Source organism: Vitis vinifera, chromosome 8, assembly GCF_030704535.1.
Source record: "Vitis vinifera cultivar Pinot Noir 40024 chromosome 8, ASM3070453v1".
Classification (NCBI taxonomy): domain Eukaryota; kingdom Viridiplantae; phylum Streptophyta; class Magnoliopsida; order Vitales; family Vitaceae; genus Vitis; species Vitis vinifera.
In genome coordinates, this window is record NC_081812.1 from 19,127,819 (window position 1) to 19,150,703 (window position 22,885).

Sequence of the window (22,885 nt, forward strand, 5' to 3'; positions counted from 1 at the left end):
TTTCATAGAGCCCAATAAGCTGACACATTGCGTACTGCGCACAACTGCCAATAACCGAGCTTCATTTCCAGCAATAAATGAAGTTTGTAACTTACATATTTGCTAAACTTGGCATACCACGGATGAGGAAGAGAGAAGATAAATAGGAATTTTACACCGCAGCAGACGATGAGAAGTTTGCTCCATTTCATTCCCATAAGGGGGAAGGGAAAGAGAGTAGAGAATGTCAAACATTTGGATATTTTCCTTCATATTAAAACATCAAATATCAAAGAGGGAATAACCCTACAAGAAAGCCTGCATTTTGTTGAAGGATCCAAACTTATCTTTTTGAAATGACAAACCATTAAAAAGAAATACATAGTGTACAAACAAGAGCCCCAAGGTTCTTCCAGCAAGCAGCATATAATTTGAGGGCCAACAACATCCCTACATGTAGAAGTACAAACCAGCAGCATTTAATTTGCCAGACAGGTTATGTTAAACAAATGCAGAACCTTGTTACTAGTAAATGTATGGCAATATTCTCCATGGAACAAGCCTACAGTACTCTGTCCACACTTCTTTATACTTAGCTGCACACCTAGCTTCATCTCTTCTTTCCCTCCATACTAGTAGAATAAGAAGATAAGTAGGATAAAAATATGGAACTGGGGAACTGCAAAAAGTAGAAAAAAAAGAGAACATTCAAAATGAAAATTGTGAATATGTAACCATGTCAACACAGTATGATTTAGGAATTACCTTATCCCACAAGGTAAACTAAAGGACAGTGCCAACAACAAGTCCCCAAGGTAATTACAGTGCCTTGCGATTCCCCTTCAACAAGATTATTGAAAATTTTTGGACATCAGTTTAAATGAGATGACAAATCATGAAAACAGTAGAAGGTGCCAAATCAGCAAAAGGCATAAATCATGCTTTATATCTAATTGATTTTATAAAAAACTGAAGCACCATCCATGTACGAGTTTACTAGAAGATAGTCAATATAGACCAAACATCAATGATGATTGTCTGTAAGCCCAACATAAAGTCAGGTAAACTAAAGGGAAGTGCCAGCAACCAGTCCTGGAGGTAATTGCAATACAGTGCCTCATGAATCCCCTTCAACAAGATAATTGAGAATCTTGGGAGGCTAAGAATTTACATGAGACGACACATCTTGAAAACAGTAGAACAGCATTGAATCAGAAAATATGGGCAATGATGTCTTATATAATTGATTCTATGAATAATCAATTGTAGCACCATCCAGGAGATGAAATTGGTGGAAAATAGTCGATATAGACCAAGCATGGTGATAAATGTATGTAAGCACTGTCACTTATTAGACATGATATTTTAGTAACAAAAGCGATATGTTATGAAATTGATTGCACACAATGAATAAGGTGTATCTATTTTAGTACATAAGCAATGAACAAATGTGTTCAGAATCTGGATTGGAGATGAGCATGGTCCAAAGCATTAGTCAAGTGCAAGGAGTTCATGGTTATTGATCCTTTCTAAAACCTTCATTGGACAATCCATTTGATCGATTGCAACATAGGTATGACTAGACTTAGTGATAGGAGGAGTTGAGCTCACAATTAGTGTGTTACTCTCTATGTTGAATGATTTTGTTAGGTGTTTCACTAAATGACCATCATTAGTGTAAGCATGACTAGCATGGTAAATAGCAATTAGTTCTCAATCTTGCAAGAGTTGCCATATCTAAGCCTCTTGCATTGTGTATTTACATGTTTGTATATGGTCTTAAAACTTGGAATTAGAATATGTTTGGGTGCATGGTCTATTGAATATGTAGGCTTGTTGATCTGAACAAGGAACCCATGTAGTAAATATGTTCATGGTTAGTCTTGTTTAATTGTAGCAAATTTTGGACACGTGTGTTTACATTTGAAAGAAAATATTTGCAAAGTGATTTTTGTATTATCGATGTATTTGGTGAAAGGATGCTTCTTTTTAATGTGATTAAATGTGAATGAATCATAGATTTAAGAAGAGCATATATGGCAGATCAATGAGGTAGATGGTTCTCTTATGTCCTCATATTGATCATTAACATAGGGCCTTACTTGTACATATATAGAAGTTTGATAGACCTGATTGCATTCACTTTAGCTTAGCTTAAAATTTCAACTGTTTTGGAGTGCAATCACAACATTGTAGTAGAAGATGGTTATGGCTTATCAGGCATCAACTAGACCACAGGGTTTTGCTCGGAAATTTGGTATTTGGTAGAGTGCGCTTCTCCTTACGTTTCCATTTATGAAAAGTTTCATGTTCGGGAAATTTTCCTAGCAAGAAAGTTTTATTCAAATGGAAAATGACCTAAAATGGGAAGTAACATGGGAGAGCCAAAGTACAAAACTATGGAGTTTGGTGTTTCTTTAGCTTACACATGGATTAAACCAATATTGGGTTATTGAAAAAGTGAGAAAAGGGAATATCACCATTTTGGTAAGTTGACTTGGGGAAGAAAAACAAGGTGCAACTTGTTTCCTTGATGGGACAATGTATCTTAAAAGGTCTTTGACTATTCAAATATTTATTGCATTCCTAATTAAGTGATTTAATTTTTATTTCCTAATTTACTTAGGAAGATATTCAAAACATTTAATTAATTAGAAAGGTTCCGATTAATGTTTTGAGTCAAGGAAGGATTCTATGTGAAGGCATAATTAGCTGAAATTTACCACACTTTTTCAAGAATATATCCCATTCAAACACATTAACCTTACTCTCCCAATATTGCTTCCAAGTTGCTTAATCTTTAACTCAAGGTTTGATTATTGAGTGATTGCAAAGGACCTACACCCATATGTGCGAAGAAAACGTGAGTAAAGAGCTTATGATGCTAGGAGTTTCAAGTTCACATCAGACTTAGAGATGGAGTTCATGTTTTCAAGAATTGAGTTCTAATTAGATTTTCATCTCCATCATTTTCAAACATCCACAGGAGAATAAGTTAAGATCTGATTTATATTTCAGACTATTTTATTCTCTTTTTATATTTTATATTTTATTTTTATTTAATACAATGCAAGGGTTCTTGGGCTAGTTTTCAAGTCATGGTTTTTTCCACTTTTGGACTTAGGTTTTCAAAGTAAGGAAATTGGGATTAAAGCTTAGAGTTTTTTTAATTATCTTTTAGATTTAATTTCATTTTTGAGTGTTGAGTGAGAGAAAGGAAACAAGGCCTTCTTCCTTAAGAAAAGATTACAGAGCACATATAAGGAAAAAAAACAAGCTTACCCTTTATCAGATAACCGGTAATAACTCTTTAACATTAAGAAATTTTAATAATAGAAATAGTTGGAACTTTAATTTTTGGTTTTTAATAAAATTTTGAATAATGGATGACATCAAAAAATCCTTTTTTTCCTTCACTTCTGTTTCCTCCTTTTGGAATAAGAAATGGGACAGTTAAAGAGAAAAAAACTAGCCCATGATCATAATTTCTCAACAAAAAGAAAGAAGGAAAAATAAGACATTAAAGTAGATCATTGCAAATTTTCATTTCTTGCTATATTTGACAAACATGTATCATTGTCAGCATAGATAGGTCATGATGTTGAGGTATATAGGCTATTTCCCTTACATGGCTAGAAGTTGATAAATATGCCCTAGTCAATCAAAGGATAGAAGCATCATTTAATCTTCTATATGAACATTATCTAAAGGCTACAACTCTATTTATAGATCTTCGTACTTTTTTTTTACTCATAGTTTGCTGCTGTTGTTGTTGTTGTTTTTTTTTTTTTTTTTTTTCCTTTTTTGGGAATAAGAAATGGGAAAATTCAAGGGGGGAAAAAACCTAGCCTATGATCATATTCTCTCAAGAAAAAAGAAAAAAAACCATTAACATGGATCATTCCAAATCTTCAATTCTTGTTATATTTGACAAACATGCTCCACTATTAGCATATACATGTCAGGATGTTGAGTTATAAGCTATTTAATCCTCCCACATCAAAAGAGGTTTATGACACTTGTGTTCCTTTCAAAGTGGTTTTCCTTGTTTAGGAGTCGATATGGGGCAAGAGTTTAACCCTAAACTTGATGAGAAGCAGTTGGTCTTTGGTGAGTATTTTGTGTGAGTCCATCCACGAATTAGTATATCACATTCGCATTCACTCTGATAAAACTCAACTGCCATATGACTTCTTACTAGCCATTTTTGAAATGCAATGGCTATTTTTGAAGTCGGTTAAGGAGCACCTCATGGGACGGAAAGATATGGCATATAGCTCCCCATAGTTTGTTCTGGTACAATTTGAGAGAGCATAATGACGGGACCTTCAAGGAGGAAGAACTTTTGTATCAAAATTTGAAAGAGGTCTTTATCAACTCCCTCGTGGAGTGGTCAAGAGCATATTTAGGGATTCTGAATTGCACATTACAAGATTTCATTGATAGTTTAAATTTGGGCTAGGTGGCTTTCTATTGTTTGTTGAGTTCTTTTTTTTCTTTTCCTTTCAATCCCTTTCTAGTACAACTTGTATACCCTCTATGTACATGGGGGTGCACCATTGTTTTGAAGTGATTCTTGTTACGTCTTTATGTGACTATAAAAAAACAAAAAAACTAACTCAAGGCTAAAGATCAATCTGGAGAAAAGCAAGGTGATTCCCATCTTGAGAGTAGCTAATGTGGAGTAGTTGGCTTCTATACTCAATTGTAAGGTGGGGCAAACCCCCTTTGGTGCTCTCTTTGAATTGGCTTTGTGATGTGGTGGGAGAAAGATTTCATAAAAAGTTGACTATGTAGAAAAGACTATTTTTCAAAAGGAGGGAAGCTTACTTTAATAAGAAACACTTTATCTTTGTGTCTATCTATTTTATGGCTTTGTAACATTATCATTCCAAGGACAGTAAGTTCTTGAGAAGATTTAAAGAGACTTCCTTTAGGATGAAGGGGTACTAGAAGAAAAAGCCTCACTTAATGAAGTCATTGATCGCATGCATGGAAAAGTGAAAAGGTGGCCCTAGCATTAGACATCTTTCTTTTCTCAACAAGATATTTCCAAGTGGAGTTGAAGATATGCTTTAGGAAATAAAGCTCTTTGAAATTGAGTTATTGTTAGAAAATTTAAGAAAGATGGGGTAGGGGTTGGTGTTTTTGTGATATTTGGGATAGTTTTAAAGGTAGGTTACGAAGAAAGGGTGGGATCTGCTTAAAAATAGAACATCCTGAATTGTGGGTAATGAAAAAAATGTGAAATTTTGGAAGAATAGATGAAGTATAGGAATTCATTTGTGATTAGAGAGACTCTTTTAGAGTAGTACAAACTTGTTTTGGGGAAAAACATAAGAAGGTTTAAAAGACTAGACCTTTGTGCATTTTGTTCAAAAATGAGGAGAAGTTGGATTAATAGCTCAAATCCATGTTTCGTTGTTCCCTTATAATGCAAGGTAGGATGTTTATGGATAGGACGCAAATACTTGTTGATTTTATAGATTGGTTAGGTTCTTGTTGAGGAAAGATTTAAAAGGAGATTAATTTCTAGCAAGATACAAGATTATAAAGGGTAAAGATTGGCCTTTATCAAATGCACGCGCTCAAGTCTATTAATTCATTTAATATTCTTATTTGTTATTCCCAAAAAGAATTATATTAGAAAAGATTTATAGAGATTTCTTATAGGGTAAAGCTATATGGGTGGAGAAAGTTGCATCTAGTGAATTAGGCAATAGAGTGCTAGGATAAAAATAGCGAAAGGGTAGGAATTAAAAGCTGGAAAGTCTTCATAGTGCTTTTCTTGGTAAATAGGTTTGGAGATAGCTTATGACAAGGATAATTCAAGGCAATTTGGAAAAGTGGACAAGGGATGGTGCACATATGAGATGAGGGAAGTCATCTTTAGAGTAGATTTGTGGAAAGACATTAGAAGGGAACGGGATGAGTTTAGTCTTAGAACTGTTATCCAAGTTGGAAATGGTTTGAGGACCAAGCTTTGGTCAGGCAAATGGATAAGGGAATGCCCTTGGAAAGAGATTTTTCCAGTGTTCTTTAGAATTGTCTAAGTTAAAGAGGTGAGAGTAATTGATTTGTGGGGGGGTTAGAAATGGAGGTGGTCATTGATGCCCTAGCTTTTAGAGGCATTTCCAAAATTGAGAGTTGGAAGGAGGTGCCTCGATCTATGGTTTGCATTCATAAGGTGACATTTTATGGTGGAGAGAAGGATTACCTTTGGTGGAAGGAAGGAAAAAGGGGAAGTTCTAGGTGAAGTCTTATTTTAACTCTTTGTGCAAGATGAAATTGGATCATTTCCCCATGGCAGAGGTTTCAAACACTTGTCCTCCTTTAAGAATAGTTTTCTTTGCTTGGAAAGCAATAGAGGCAAAATTTTAACCCTTGAAACTTGATAAGTAAGACCTGAGCACTAGATGTATTTTATGCAAGTTTAGCCATGAATCAATTTATTACATTCTCATTCACTATGATAAAATCCAACTTCTATTTTCTATGATTTTTATTGGTTATTTTCAAAATACATGGGTATTTCCCAAGGAAGTTAATGAATATGGGATGAAAAATTGGAAGCAAGTGGCGAAGAAAGGTATGATGCATAACTCACCTTTATTTGTTCAAATGCATTTGGAGAGGACGTAATGGCGTAACTTTAGGGAGAAAGGGCTTTCAAATCAAAATTTGAAGGTCTTTTATCAACCCTTGCTCATGGAGTAGTCTCAAGGCTTCAATGATCCCAAACCACACATTATGGACTTTATTGATAGTTTAAATTAAGGCTAAAAGGCTTTCTATCATTTTTTATGTGGAGTAGTCCATTTCTATATTGGGTTGTAGAGTGGGGAGACTTCCAACTATTTCTTGGGTTTTCCCTTAGGTGCTTCCCTTAAATTGGAGTCGGTTTACGATGTGGTGGAAGAGTGATTTCATATAAGGCTAGCTATGTGGAAAAGGCAACATCTTTCATAGAGGGAAGGTTTACTCTTGATCATCTTATCTAGCCTACCCATCTATTCTATGTCTTTGCAACATTGTTATCCCAAAGAAAGTAAGCTTGAATCTGGAGAATATTCAAAAAGACTTCCTTTAAGGAGAGGTGCTTGAGAAAAAACCTCATCTAGTGAAGTGATAGATCTCATGCATGAAGAAATGGAAATAGAGGCTTACCATCAAACATCTTTCCTTTGAGCCACTTCTTGGCAAGTGGAGTTAGAAATATCATTCAAGAAGTAAAGCTCTTTGGAAGCACATTATTGCTATGAAGTTTGAGGAAGATGAGGAGGGTGGGTATTCTTGTGATAAGAGGGTGGGATTTATTCAAAAGTAGAGGCTCCTTTGTTAATTGTTATGGGTGATGGTAATAAAGTAAAGTTTAGAAGGCTAAGTGGTATGGGAATTTGTTGTTGAGTGTTTCATTCCTCTTATTATATGCCATAGCTTCAACAAAGAATGCTTGGGTGGTGGATTTATGGGATTAGTTAAGGGAGGGAGGCTATTTGAATCCTTGTTTCTCTATACCGTTGAATGATTAAGAGTTGGATAGCATGAAGACATTTTTCTTAATATTACAAGAAAAGTTAGTAGAATAAAGACAAAGATAGGGTGGCTTGGATGGATTTGACGAATGAAAATTTTCAGTTAAGTCTCCCTATTTTGTTTTGGATCTAAGAAGGTCTATACCTTTTCTAAATTGGAGTAATTTAGAATTCTCAAGTTCGGACAAAAGTAGGGTTTTTTACTTGGGAAGCATCTTAGGGGAAGATTTTGACACTAGACCAACTACAAATGAAAGGCTCGACCTTAGTGAATTGTTCCTCTGCAAGGGCAAAGAAAAATCAATTGATCATATTCTCTTCCATTACGTTAAAGCAGGGGTTTTCATGGCACCTATTTTTCTCTTTGTTTGGTGTAGTATATGTTCTGTCTGCTTTGGTTTACTAGACTCTATTAGGGTTGCATAGGTCTTTTGTTAGGAAAAAGTGTAAGAAATGGCTGCATGTTTGTGCATTTATTAGATTATCTAGAAGGACAGAAAATAGAAATCATTCAGAAATGGAGAGCAAATCAATTGCTCAAATCCATGTTCCCTTCCCTGTTCTCTTATGATGTGGGTTAGGATATTTTTAGAGATGAGGTATTAATGTTTATGGTTGATTTTATAAATTGTGTAGGTTCTCATTGAGGGAGGGAGTTGTTTTTGTTATCTCTCTTTGGCTATGCCTGTTGGCACCCTTTGTACACAACTTTCTTTGTTGCCTACTTATGTAATATACTTTTGTTTCCCTACTAAAAAGTAACAATGGTAACAACAATGGCAACAATGATAATGATGACAATAATAATGAAACTAATAATATAAACACGAGCAAGAATAAAAAGAAGAAAACAATAACAATAATAGGCATAACAATATAAACATGAGGATGAATATGAAAAAGAAAAAGATGAGGATGATAATGAGAATCTTACCAATAACCAGACGCAAGCAACTTTCCCCCAATAACTCTTGGAGGCTTACCCCAAATAAGTGCCTTGGGATTCTTCTTAAACACGTGCTTTTGTTTGTTAGCCCCTCTAAACACTTGATACCTGCCCCATTTTATATAAAAGTGTCATTTTAGCAGGTGCTCTGGGAAAAAGTTGGAATGAGTCTGCCAAATGCCAAATATAAGTCGATAGAGACCTACCCCATCAGAAAAACAAAGCAATTTGCAACAATAGCAGCTGTTGTTAGGTCCACTTGATTTCTTAAAAGCCACCAACCCTATAACAAATATGACAAGGATTGATCATTTAAAAGACTTATAAAGTGAGACTCCAAGGAACAACATTAGAAACATGTTATGGTGACCCAATACCTCCTGACAAAATAGTGCAAAGCTATTAGCTTAAAAGAACTTTTCCAAATAAAAATGAGGGCAAAAGAGTTGAGAAAATATTTGTATAAAGAACCAGAAAAAACCTGACAGCATACAAAGAGAAGAATCAACAAAAAGAGGTTGGTGCAACCCAAGTACACCAGGGTGTACAATTACATCTAAGCACAAATTGAAGTAACAAAATTAAAAAGAATCCATAAGGAGACAATTCTTTCATGTAATCTAAGTTAAAGGCATAGTCATAGTTTCCTGCCTGGATGCTAAAAGTAAAAGGGATCCACACTAGATCCCCAAACACCAACATGAAGCCCAATCTCTCCGCAATGATATCCCATCTATAAAAGATAACCACATACAGCTGAGTCAGATTTGTAAATTAAATCATAAAGTGTGACAACATTACTATTATCGACTGATAGAAAGACAAGAAGCAAGACTGTAAAAGTCAGACACATAAACTGAATGAGATTGTACAGAAAATATAGTACTTCTCTAGGCAATTAATCAAGATTTTCATGGTCAGGAAAGAACATAAAATAAAACATGGAGATATGAAGTGTATACTTCAACTGATGTGTTGTCCCAATATTAGAGTATAAGATGGACAAGACCTACAGCAGATTTCAGAATCACCAAATCCTGCTCCAAAATCTTATATGAACCAGAATCAAATCCAACTTTCTCCTAAGTAATCCAGGTTTTTCAAGTGTCACTATCCCTCCTGATATCATCATACTCTTATATACTTAAGTGAAATGGTATGTAGTGACATGCAAAAACAATGCACAGAAATTAAAAAAATTAAAAAGTAATGGAAGAATAAGATATAATAGAAATTGCTGATAGCAAAATCATGACAAAGAACTTAATTAGTCAAAAGAAAAGAAAAAAAAAAAAAAAACCCTTATTGGGGTTTGAGTTCCATGCTAATTTAGAATCCCATTTTGTTCATGAGAAAGTATCTTATGCCTTGTGTAGATTGACTTTTGAGAAGTTAAAGGCCTTTCTTTTAAGTTCAATAACAGTTTCTAAACTTGTTTTTTACAAAAAGAGTCTTTGCCTTAAAAAAGAGCATAATGTTGCTTCTTATAGAGGCCATTTTTTTTGTTTATATGGGAACTAGGAAGCTATTTAATGTTCAATAAAATTTTTACATGGCATTGTTGCTACAAGGAAAAGACATTGGGTCCAGCACAACTTGGTTAACACGCAAAAGGTTCCGAGGATGCCATATGACTTTTTGCACGCTTCCTAAACTCTACACCCACACATCTAGCCGCACATGACCTTTCCTCGCTATCTTCCCTGACCTCCAACATCCAGTGGTTCTCCTTTGTGGAAGCCGACAACAACCATGGTGGAGCCTCCCACCATAAGTGAATGGCGTTAGCCGAAGACCCTGCCACCTCATTTAAGAGCCTAGGCACCCTCCTCCTGTTAAAGCTGATTAGAATTCTAGCCCACTGTAAATGATATCTCTCCACTGTATCCACAGCCACAAAACCTCCACAAGCGTCACCCACTCTCTTAAAGAAATCTTTTCTCCACAAGTGCACGGACAACCCAATCATTCTTACCCAGATTTCTTTAGCAGAAGCCCCTTCCTTAAAACAACCCACCTCGGGGCTCCACCAATCCAACTTCAAACTCTTTCCTTTGAAAAAACAACACCCCAAACACAATACCCTTTTGGCATTCTTAGCATTCTCAAAATCAAATAAAATCAAAGCCCCACCCTATAACAGTAGATGAAGGTTCCCAACCAGACTCCAATTTTTGCTAGCCCAAGATTTCAGACAACCCAACTTTGGAGCCTCACTTGCAAAGTCTCCCCACCTACCCACAAGAGAATGCTTCTTCATATTTTTCTCTAACTCCTCCCACCCACATTGGATGCAAACAACCTCTCCCATTTCCCCCTTGCCTCTGGAAATTGCATCTACAAAAGAAGCTCCTTTACAAGGAAAATCGGTTGAGCACTCCCTCCTTCGGCAAGCATCCCCCTGAGGCAACTTTGAAGGAATGTTTACAAGAACAACACTGATGCTCCTCAACTTGCTTGCCAAAGTCTTCCAACCCTCTACACCACCCCTTCCTTCTGAAAAGATTAAAGAAAACCTCTTCCCCTCTGCTGACAAACTGAACACTGCAAAAAACTACCCACATTATTGCTTCGAAGTACCAACTTAAAAACTCTTCCTCCTTCCTTCCACTCCAACCTAAAAGGCCTTCTGTTAAAGTTATCACAGCAGAGTTCAACACCCTCCAACAGCAAAACAAGTCCTCTCTTGCCAAATCTGATCCAACAGAAAGACCTCAACCCCTCTAAACAATCAGACCAACTTCCTTTCCTTCGACCATCTCCTTTGAGATCTCAAGGATTTTGAATCCACAATCAGACCAACATTCTTTACAAAGAAAACTTACTTTCATGCATGTTTTCCTACTATATAAATTTTTCACAAATACAACTTCTGTTATAAAATATTGGTGATGTTAGGCCATATCAAATGCCTAGCCATCAGGAACTGCCACACCAATTCAGATAAAAAATGTAAAAAGAAAAGAAGAAGAAAGAAAGAAGGAAAAAGAAGAAAAAAGGACGGGGGGGGGGGGGGAATCTCATATAAACCACATTAGATAGAAGAAGAATGACAATTAAATCTGAAAAATAGTTAAAAGAAAGAGAGAGGGGCACTTAAGGAATGTGGGGCCAAGCTAACACCTAGCAGAGAATTACAGTTTGGAATATCACAAATTCAGCTGGAGAGATACAAATAATGCACTTACGTGGAGGTCATGTACTCCTCATAAAAAAAGTAGTCCAGGATATACAGCTGAAACAAAAAATGAAGACATCAGCAATCCCATGACGTTCATTTCATAACAAAGGGTAAAAATAAATGAATCGCCAGATTACCACACAGAATAGCTGGTAAAGGATCATTGATTGGCTCAAGTTGGCATCCTGAATTCTTTTTGCTAGAATGGAAAGATTGATAAGCAGCCATCCTAACATTCCAGCTCTTACAAAGAAAAATCTACAGAAGAAAAACTAGTCATCTTACGAAGCAAAAGATGTTTTCTATGATGATGTAACAAATCTCCATGGGTTGATTTTTGTCATCAAATTCAGATCAGGAAAAACCATAATATGTAAGAGAGGAAGAAAGAAAAGATCACTAGTTGATTTAAGTGTATGGTATCCAGAAAGTTTCTAATAAATTGAACATAGAGTTCCATGTCCATAAAGTTGAAGACTCAATCACATACTTGATGTCAATGCCCATAAACTGAGGATTAAGCTGTATCCCGAACCACCTATTGAATGACACAAGGATTAGCAAAATCAAGATAAGCAAAGTCCAGTCTCCAAGGAAACAAAGCAAACAGCCCATGCCAAATCTTTCATTCATCATAAATTTAACAACCTAGTAAAGTTTCCAAGAGTCCAGCTTTTGTATTATACATAGAACATTACAAAAATAATAATATGGCAGACCTATTGTGTGTGTATATATCTATAATATATATATTCATAGGTATTTTCTTTTTTTGTCCCCACTGGGACTGAAATCCAGAACCTCCCATAAATCCATCCCAACTCTTTACCACTTGAGCCAGGCCTCAAGGGCCCTATTAGATATTGAATTTCAAACCCAATTATTACTTAAATATGTCTACTTGGCCTCCCTAAGAGAAAATTCCTGAATCCGTGCCCTGTTTATGAAAAAGAATTTTGTCTAATGTTAAAAATTTGAGCACAATAAGAGCATAAAAAGGTGTAACCCTAAGAAGACCAAACCTTATGTGATATCTGGCCTGACACATGAGATGGTGGAAAAGAAAAATGCCTCATTCCCACCATTTTTTTTTTTATTTATAATTTTTAGTCTTTTGATAGAAAAAATTTATCATCTTAGCAAAGAAGATGTGAAACTATTTTGCATAGTCATGACACTAGAATCTCCTTGCTTCCAAATAGGCAGTTAAGAGAACTCCAGGATATGATGAGAAGAAATATATAGTAAACAGCTTCAAACGCATTTTCTAACTGATATATGTTCAAACTAAAGACAGCTTCTAACTAGGATCATATTAAAATGAAGTTAACTAGAATGCCCAGTAGAAAATGCAAATATTTTCTGAATCTAATAAAAACAAATACAACATAATGAGAAATTAGAAATTCATTAAATCTGTTGTATCTCCTTAGCATCAGTTGGCAAAAATCCAACATTGCTTATTCAAGGATCTTCCACAAAAAGAATTCTCTGGATTGTCTTCGCGGGAGGGGTGGGTCGCACCTAGGGCTTCAGGGAATGGCGAGAATGCAGGGCGGGCCTTTAGCGATGGGCCTTCTGGAGAAGTCTCGTGGGCCTGAGGGTCTTAACCCTCCTCCCCCTTCTGTGGATTACTTTGGGCCAAAGGAGAGGGTGGATCTCAGACGGTCCAAAATCTGGAAGCCCATGGAGGGTGTTGGACTGGTAGCCGAAGAAAGCCCATCGGTGGAGACCAGTTTCCAATCTAGTGTGGCCCAGAATTGTGGCCCAAGCCGTTCGAGGAACCCATTCTCTGAAGATCTACTGTTTTGGGAGAAGGATGGCATGCGCAGGCTAAGCGAGGCTGAGTTCATCCAAAAAGAGAGATCGATGATTGATCTCGCCTTGGCTGAGGAAGCAATGAGGTACGATAAGGTTTTCTTTCAATCCGATTGTCTGGTCTCTGGGACCCCTTCTTTTCCTTCTCCTTTTTTCGATCGGACTCTAGTGGGGGAGTATTGCGACCATTCTGGGAATGAAAAGGAGCGTGATGAGGGAGAAATTCCGCTTCAAATGCTCATTGGCACGAAGTCTCCTATGGGTGAGACTGTCGAATGCTGGGATTTGGTGGAGGTCAACAAAAGCAGAACTGAAGATGGTGGAAAGGAGATGGCCTTAGACCAAATAGTGCCACGAGCAACTAAGGCAGAGGGGGAGCTTAGCTGGGAGAAAAGTGATCTGGCCAAGTTCAGTAATTTTTTGGGATTTTCGACAGAGGGTCTGGAAAAGGATATTATGGACTTCTTGGTTAAAATTCGTAAGAGAAGGGAAAGAGTTCATAGCAAAACCCTGCTGGAGAAATCTAAATTCGAGAGAGAATTGAAAAGATTAGAGTGTTCCATTAACTATGAAGGGGGTAAGAAGCAAAATGGTGACGAGCAAGTAAGGGGGTGCCAGATTACGGAAGTTAAATGAAGCTACGACTTCTCAGTTGGAATGTTCGTGGAGCTAATGACAGCTCCAAGAGAAGGGTTATTAAGGCAGTGATCAGAAGTCAGAGAGTGGATCTTTTTTGTCTTCAGGAGACCAAAATTCAGTCATTGTCGGAGGGTCTGGTGAAAAGTTTGGGCTCTGGTAGGTGGTCTAATTGGGTGGCATTAGATGCCGTGGGCTCTGCAGGAGGGATGTTGGTGTGTTGGGATAAAAGGTCTCTGGAGGTGGGGAAGTTTTCTGTCTCCTGTAGGATTAGGAATGTGGAAAATGGGCTAACCTGGATTTTTACTGGTGTGTACGGGCCTTTTTCCAAAGAAGACAGAGAATGCTTGTGGGAAGAGCTAGGGGCGATCAGAGGCTTGTGGGAAGATCCGTGGTGTTTAGGGGGTGATTTTAATGTCATCCTGTCCCAGAGGGAAAGGAGTAGACAGGGAAGGCTGACTGGCGCTATGAGAATTTTTGCCCAAACTGTCCCTATGCAAGGGGGTGCTTTCACTTGGAGTGGGAGTAGGAATAACCAATCCTGGGCTAGACTAGATAGGTTTCTGGTGATGCAGCAGTGGCTGGAGATGTTTAGTGGGATCGCCCAATGCAAATTGCAGAGACCTACTTCTGACCATTTTCCTATTTTGTTGATGGGTGGTGGGTTGAGGAGGGGTCCTACCCCGTTTAGATTTGAGAACATGTGGCTGAAAGTGGACGGCTTTAAAGGTCTTCTCCGGGGGTGGTGGCAGGGGATTGAGGTGAGAGGAAGGGCCAGTTTCAGGTTGGCATCTAAGCTGAAGTTTTTAAAGCAAAAAATTAAAGTCTGGAATAGGGAGGTGTTTGGAAGGCTGGAAGTTAACAAAAATTCTGCCCTACAGCAAGTGGAATATTGGGATGGTGTGGAGAGCGAGAGGAGTCTGTCTATAGCTGAAACTGAGCAGAAAAAGGAAGCCAAGGATGCCTTCCACAAATGGGTGCTTTTGGAAGAAGTCCATTGGAGGCAAAAGTCAAGGGAGTTGTGGCTCAGGGAAGGGGATAGGAACACTGGCTACTTCCATCGGATGGCTAATGCCCACCGTAGGAATAATTCCCTGGACAGGATAATGATCAATGGGGAGTGGCTGACTGAGGACCAAGAGGTGAGGGAGGGGATTGTGAACGTCTTCCAGAATTTACTCTCAGAAGAGCCGGGGTGGAGAGCGGATATTGAGGGCCTGCATCTAAATCAACTTAACCCTCGGGAAGCTGAAGACTTGGAGATTCCTTTTTTTGAGGAGGAAATTCACAGTGCCCTGATGAAGATGAGGGGAGATAAAGCTCCAGGCCCGGATGGATTCACAATGGCTTTTTGGCAAGAATGTTGGGAATTTGTGAAGGAGGAGGTGGTGGATCTATTTAAGGAATTCTTTGAGCATGGGTCCTTTTCCAAATGTCTCAACACTACCTTTCTGGTCCTTATCCCCAAGAAAGGAGGTGCTGAAGACTTAGGGGATTTCAGGCCCATTAGCTTGCTTGGGGGGTTGTATAAACTCTTGGCCAAAGTCCTAGCGAATAGGCTAAAGAAGGTGCTTGATAGGGTCGTCTCAGTAGATCAAAATGCTTTTGTGAGAGAGAGACAAATTTTAGATGCGTCTCTAGTGGCTAATGAGGTGATTGATTACTGGCACAAAAGGAAAGAGAAAGGGTTGATATGCAAGTTGGACATTGAAAAAGCCTATGATAGCATCAATTGGAAGTTTTTGATGAAGGTGCTTCGGAAGATGGGATTTGGGTCTTGTTGGATGGATTGGATGTGGTGGTGTATTTCCACTGCTAAATTCTCCATCTTAATCAATGGGGTGCCTGCCGGTTTCTTTTCAAACTCAAAGGGGTTGCGGCAAGGAGACCCTCTCTCTCCGTATCTCTTCGTCTTGGGTATGGAAGTTCTTAGCACCCTTCTTAGACGGGCTGGTGAGGGGGGCTTTCTTTCCGGCTGTAGGCTTCGGGGGTGTGGAGCTGATTGTCTCTCATCTCCTTTTTGCTGACGACACAATCATTTTTTGCAAAGCGAAAAGAGAGCAAGTAACCAATCTAAGCTGGATCTTGGCGTGGTTTGAGGCGGCGTCAGGCCTCAGAATTAATCTTGCTAAGAGTGCCCTAATTCCTGTTGGGCAAGTGGATGAATTGGAGGAGCTGGCGGCTGAACTAGGATGCAGATTGGGAGTTTTACCCATTGTTTATTTGGGGCTGCCCCTTGGAGCCCACCATAAAACCTCTTCTTGCTGGGATGGGGTGGAAGAGAGAATGAGAAGAAGACTAGCCCAGTGGAAAAGACAATACATCTCGAAGGGGGGTAGAATTACTCTTATCAAGAGTACTTTGGCCAGCATACCCATCTACTTTCTATCTCTTATCCGCATCCCTAAGTCTGTTACAAAAAGGATTGAGAAAATCCAAAGAGATTTCCTTTGGGGGGGAGGAAGTTTGGAGAGGAAAGCTCACTTAATTAAGTGGAAGGTGGTCTGTAGCCCTAAGGAGGAGGGAGGATTAGGCATCCGAAAGATAGATTTATTGAACAAAGTCTTGCTGGGCAAATGGGTGTGGAGATATGCCTATGAGAAAGAGAACCTTTGGAAAATGGTGATAGGGGTGAAGTATGGTCAAGAGGGGTGTGGGTGGAGGACTAAGGAAGTTTGTGGGCCTTATGGAGTGGGATTGTGGAAGGAGATCATGAAGGAAGCTGATTGGTGCTGGGAGAGCATTGATTTTAAGGTAGGGAAGGGGACCAGAGTTTTGTTCTGGACGGATAAGTGGTGTGGCAATGAGGCACTCTCTCAAATTTTCCCACAGCTGTTTACCTTGGCGGGTCATAGGAATGCCAAAGTAAGTGAAGTGTGGGACTCTAGCCTGGGTCAAGGAGGTTGGAATCTCAGATTGGCTAGAGATTTCAATGATTGGGAGCTGGACCAGATAGGAAATATGCTAAATCTGCTGAGGGATTTCAGGACTTCGACTGAGGAGGATGCTGTGAGATGGAAAAAGGAAGGCAATGGTGTTTTTGGGGCTAAGGGTGCTTACAAAATGCTGTTTGGGTCCTCAGCCTGTGCTTTCCCGAACAGACGCATTTGGATGGATAAGGTTCCAACAAAAGTGTCTTTTTTTTCTTGGGAAGCTTCGTGGGGGAAGATCCTCACCTTGGATAAGCTTCAAAGAAGGGGGTGGCAGCTCCCTAACCGGTGTTTTTTGTGTGGCTGTGAAGAGGAAAATGCGAGTCATATTCTGTTACATTGTACTGTGGTTAAGGCTCTTTGGGAGATTGCCCTCGTCATTTTTGGAGTCCAATGGGTGTTCCCAAAATCAGTTATAGAAGTGTTACTTAGCTGGAGGGGCTCTTTTGTGGGGAAAAAAAGAAAAAATACCTGGAATTCCATTCCGTTTTGCATATTTTGGACGGTTTGGAAGGAAAGGAATAGGTTAGCTTTTAGGGGGGGGTCTTTAGATATTCAAAAATTCAAGAATTTTTTTGTATGTAATTTGTGGAGTTGGGCTAGGGTGTACATTGGTGAGGATACCTATTCTCTCTTAGGCTTTTTGGAGTGGCTTGCGGCCACTTGAGGGTGGGTGAGGTTCTTCCCCTCTCTTTTTTCAGCTCTCTTTCTTGGGCTCTTGTGTATACCCCCTATATACATGCGGCTTTTTAGCCTTTTCTAATATATTCTGATGTTTATCTATCAAAAAAAAAAAAAAAAATATAAGCTCCATTGACTCAAGTATATTGTGATTAACCTTCAGCTAGGAGGATTCAATGATTCTGGTTTGGATTATCCTCTAGGAGATTGAAGCTTCATCATGAGTACCATTGGGTGGTAAGGTGAAGACACATTTCTAAAATTCTTTCCTTCACTTCTTTCTCATGAAGATCAAAATTCTCATGAGAAATATGCATATATTTGTTTGCAACTAGGTCAGAATAAAATGCCAAAAAAATGGCCAAGGACATCCATATGTAAATTACACCCTTCCTATTTTCTAAACAACTCCTCAAAACCTAGAATGATATTTAATCGAAATGGGAATCATCTTATAGGGGCATTTGTTAAAGTACCAGTCATATATTAAGTTTCCGGTGACATGAGGCTTTAGAGATGAGCCCAGATTCCTTGACTTGCAACCAGCTGTATAAAGTAGCATTGTCACCTAGCATTAAGAAATAGAAATATATACAAAACAATTAGAAAGAAGAAAAATTATGAGAGAAGTTAAAGAGCAATAACTATCAGCCACATTAGAAAAAGATAATCTTAACAGAGAGCACCTCGAGCACAGATTGGAGTGAAAAACATGAATTGCTTACTTAGAATTGAAATATTCACAAAATGCAAAATTCTACTAAATAAAAGGCAAAACAGAACAGGAATGATACATAAAATCAATAAGTAGTCCATAAAAAGGAAAATATTTCATAAAATAAATATGCAATGGTATCACATTACACAATGCTTAGAACCAATCTGAGAATATATGACACTAAAAGGAGTACAAGTAGCCAATATTTAATAAAAGGCAGCCTCCTACAGTTGCAAGTTTATAAAAAATCATAAGGTATCAAAGAGTAAAAATTGTATAACAGTTTAATAATTGCTGTGCCTCCATGACATAATAGTATTCCATTTTCATTATGTTAAAAGTGAAAAGGCATGAAGGCATAGGAATTAAAAATAAGATAACAGACAGGATAAACTGGAAAAAACACCTCTATGCAGCACCCCAGCATATATGACATTATGCTCAAGTGATGTACGCACTACTGTCCTCTCAGTTATTCAAGTGTCTTTTTCCTTTTAGTTTTTTGTTCTACAGGCGTCTTCAATATGTATGTTGAAAGCCAATTGAACACATCTGATATAATACAAAGGACTGAAAACAAATCTCAAGACACCCTTCTGTAATTTATGAAATGTTTTCCCAGTGATTTATGCAATGTTACCATAGACACTATATATTAATATTATTTTACTGTTTTTTAATGGGCAAATATAGATATATATATATATATATATAGACACACACATATATATGCTAAAAGCACCTAAAAGGAGGTGCACCAAAGTACACATGATGTATATAATAGGCGTGTAAAGGCTAACCAAGGAAAGGGAAAACAAAAAACAACCTTCCCCTTCTTGAAGATCAATCAATCTACAAAGTCTATCATGGACATCGAATGGTTCTCTATGTATACTTTAACCCATTCCCAAAATATAGATATAAAATAAGATTTGATTGCTTGGTCTGGCTGTTCAACTTCATTAAACGACCTCCTATTTCTGACCTTCCATAGGGTCCAAAATAACCACAAGGGCCAGCCTCCAAGCTTTGTTCCACTTTTTCCCCACTATATATTTATTACCCTTAGTATTGAAGAGACTGTTTTATATAGAACTATGGCAGACACTAACTGCCTTCTATATAAACTACATAATAATAAAATAAAAATACAATAAAATAACTAGGAAATTTTTATAAAAGAACTCTTCAATTTTCAAGACTTGGTAAACCTTAGAAGTTATAATGGTTGATATTAACATTCACATAAACCAAGCATCATTACTATTGATAACTGGGATGAGACCTGCTGAGATTGTCCAAGACATAGAAGGAGCATGCAAATAGGATAATGGTTCACCAATTGAAATTGTTGGTAAAGAATAGAGTGCTACGGTTGAATATTTACTATGATATACTAACAATTCTTGAATAGTGGAAAACACCCCAAAGAAAGATCTTCTGAGTAATGAACAATAACGTTGTAACTTACAAGAAAACTGAATATAAAGGTTGCCGATAAAAGCTCAAGTCCTCTGTCTGATATTGCCTGCAATGTTAAGATGCCACTGAATTTCCAGCAAGTGGGGAAAAAAAACTGGGATTAAAGTATTAATGACTTTATTCTCCATTAGCTATGACTGATAGGACAAAACTGGCCTGACACCCACCCATTTGGACAAAAGATTATTCCAATTTGAATATTAGCTCAGCTGAGCTTGGTTGAAGTTTTTCCCCAAGGACACCAAATTGAGCTTGGATAAGATTGGACTGTGCTTGGCCCAAATCAGCCTAACCTTAAGTATAATAATACTCCATATGCTATATACGTATGTCAAAATTTTATATTGCATTTTAAACTAAAAGAAAATCATGCTGTGTTGATGATGAGAAGCTTGCATCACTAGCAAAGCAGTTGGATCACTTTATTTTCTATCATCTTCATCTTAAATGGCGGCCAATTCAAATGCTATCCAGGCAAACAATTTCCTCAAGTTAAGGTTTAAAAAAGTAATAAACCATTGCCTCATAGCAATGCAAATGATTGCAATAATTGAAAAGGGCACCAGCTGGATTCACCCCAAATGCGTTCGACATCATTTTGAATTTCCCAGCATGCTTTTTCAATTACTTAGTTTTGGATGCTTCACATTTATGCTTGTATATGTAGATAAATAATTTATCTTGTCTTTTTAGCAATATTCTTTAACCCCAGTGGAGATCCATGATACACATAAATTTAAAACCTATAGTGTCAACTAGTCTATGGAGCTTCCTCAGATACATCAAATCTAATCCCAAAGTGTGAATAAATTGGAATTGAATGACAAAAACAAGATCAATCATGCTGCTAGAGGATAATACTATTTTTAAATTGATAATTTATGGTCTAATCTTTTTCTTGACCTGGATCCAAATTTGTTCAAACAACTAGGCAGCCAGCTTTAGAGCAATGATTTTTCTAATTTTTAAGTATTTTCCCAATTTCCACTGAAATTTCTGATGAATCAACATCAAAGTTCTTGATAACCTTTATTTGTTCAAAATTTCCAAATTTATGTAATTGATTTTTTTTTTTTACCCAAATTCTGCTCCAATTTGATCAAATAATGTTTATGAACAACAATTTACCAGTCTAGGACCAGTGGACTCAAATAAACAGTAAAAAGCATAGGAAGGGAGTGAGCACATACTGTTGGTGATACGTAATTCATCCAAACCCCAACACCAAGGAGCCCAACCAGCAAAAGAAGAGATAATAAGCCTGAGAAATAGAAAAGAATTGTGAAATTTGAGAACCAGTGAAGCATTTTAAAATTCAAAGAAGCACAATGTCATACATCATCCTTGAAATTGCTCTCGAAGAAAGATGTAGCATGATAAATTAAATGAGGCGGCACCTGGGTGCATGCAGTTGAAAGTTGAAGGTTTAGTCCAACTCTGCTATTGACTTGATTACTTTGGTATTGAATTTGAATTCCATTACCCCCAAAACCATTAGCCACTATTAAGTAAATCTAAGGAATTTGGAATAATTGGAACTCCAAAAAAACAAATCCAATCAAGAGCAGCAAAACACATCCTGAAGATTTTACATCTCAAACTTTTAATATTAAGCACCAAAGAAAATTAAAAACCGTCCAGTCAATTTTCCTAATACAACCAGTCAGCTTGCTTGAAACAATGTCAATAAAAACCATTAAATTCGAAATGTCAAGATCTATTCCTTCCTAAATTTCCTCCTAGATCAAACAGACGGTTTATACAGAATTAAACGACAACAACAATGATCTTAATTGAGAAGAAACAATCAGAAACATAGACACCATGAAATTTTAAAATAAATGTTCAAAAAAAAAAAATGACCATTGCAGCGATAATGGAGACGAGTGCCATCTGATAAGATCACTCCAGGAACCACCTTTCCTGGTAGAATAGATCCAGCAATCGCCAGGTAGACGAAGAATGTCAATAGTATCGCCGCCTAATTCCTCGCCAGAAACAATGCATCAGAATATACATATAGGTATGGAAAGAAGACAGAGGAGGGAGAAAAGAAAGAACAACACTCACTGAAGTCCATGAAGGAGCCAGAGCGTAGAGAAGAGAATACATCTCTCTCTTTGAATCCTGTTATGGCTTCCAAGAAATCGCAGATGCAGATATAAACACTCTGAACACTCTCGCTCTCGCTCTCGCTCTCACTCCCTCTGCACTTCGCTCTCTCTCCGCTTGAAAACGAGATTTGCGATGATTTCTTTGAAGTGGGGTACTCATGTGAATCCGCCATCACGTGTTAAGCACATCCAATAAAACGATGCCACATCACCATTTTAAAACAGAAAAAAGAGGAACAAAAGATTCGGAGCGTGAGACCGTATCAAAATCGATACACCCCAACGTTCCTAAAGTCAAAAATATTTGCAATTGGTTTCAAATCTCTGATTATTCGCCTCATTTTACTTACAGACCTGCAAGTGACACGCTTTTCCGTCCCGAACCTGAATTCTGGCCCTTCGTTTCCAAAATCCCTAAAATCATTATTTGGTATTTAGCACCAAATTGGTCCGCGTAAATTTGTTTCTCCTTTCAAACATATATATTATTTTTTATATTAATTGGTTTTAGTTTATTTAAAAAAAAAACTATATTAAAAAAAGGCATTTCTAAAATAAAACCATTGATGGAAAAAAAATTCGATATTACACGTGGAATTGTCTTTATTACAATTTTTTTCCATTGATCCAAAATCACAAATTAGTAAAAGCCTTTTAACGTTGCATTTTTTTATTGGAATAAAATTATTCATTTTTATATTAATATTTAAAATAAAATTATAGGAATTAAAAAAAATGATTAAGGACTCATAAAATAAATTTTTTATTTTATTTTATTATTAAATAATTAATTTTTGATCCATGTGGAAAGAGAAGAGAGAAAATTGTATAAATAAACTCAAGAAATGAAGTTGTACCAAGTGGT

At 37.3% G+C, this 22,885-nt stretch overlaps 1 protein-coding gene across 2 annotated transcripts; it reads right to left on the reverse strand.

Annotated features, from left to right (window-relative positions):
* Nucleotides 1-224: 224 nt before the first annotated feature.
* LOC100247778 (delta(14)-sterol reductase-like) lies at nucleotides 225-22,797 on the reverse strand. 2 transcript variants are annotated; one of them, XM_002283540.5, is made up of 13 exons: nucleotides 21,977-22,797; nucleotides 21,770-21,887; nucleotides 21,097-21,167; nucleotides 19,896-19,952; nucleotides 18,183-18,274; nucleotides 12,132-12,179; nucleotides 11,779-11,899; nucleotides 11,649-11,695; nucleotides 9,112-9,193; nucleotides 8,667-8,743; nucleotides 8,449-8,568; nucleotides 745-819; nucleotides 225-658 (listed from the first exon to the last, which is right to left on the reverse strand). In XM_002283540.5, the coding sequence occupies exons 1-13, from the start codon at nucleotides 22,016-22,018 to the stop codon at nucleotides 505-507; spliced, it is 1,104 nt and encodes a 367-aa protein (XP_002283576.1). In that variant the 5' UTR covers nucleotides 22,019-22,797; the 3' UTR covers nucleotides 225-504. The 2 variants fall into 2 exon arrangements, with proteins under 2 accessions (XP_002283576.1, XP_010654036.1); XM_010655734.3 differs by having other exon boundaries at nucleotides 225-611; nucleotides 21,977-22,164.
* Between the last annotated feature and the right edge of the window lie 88 nt (nucleotides 22,798-22,885).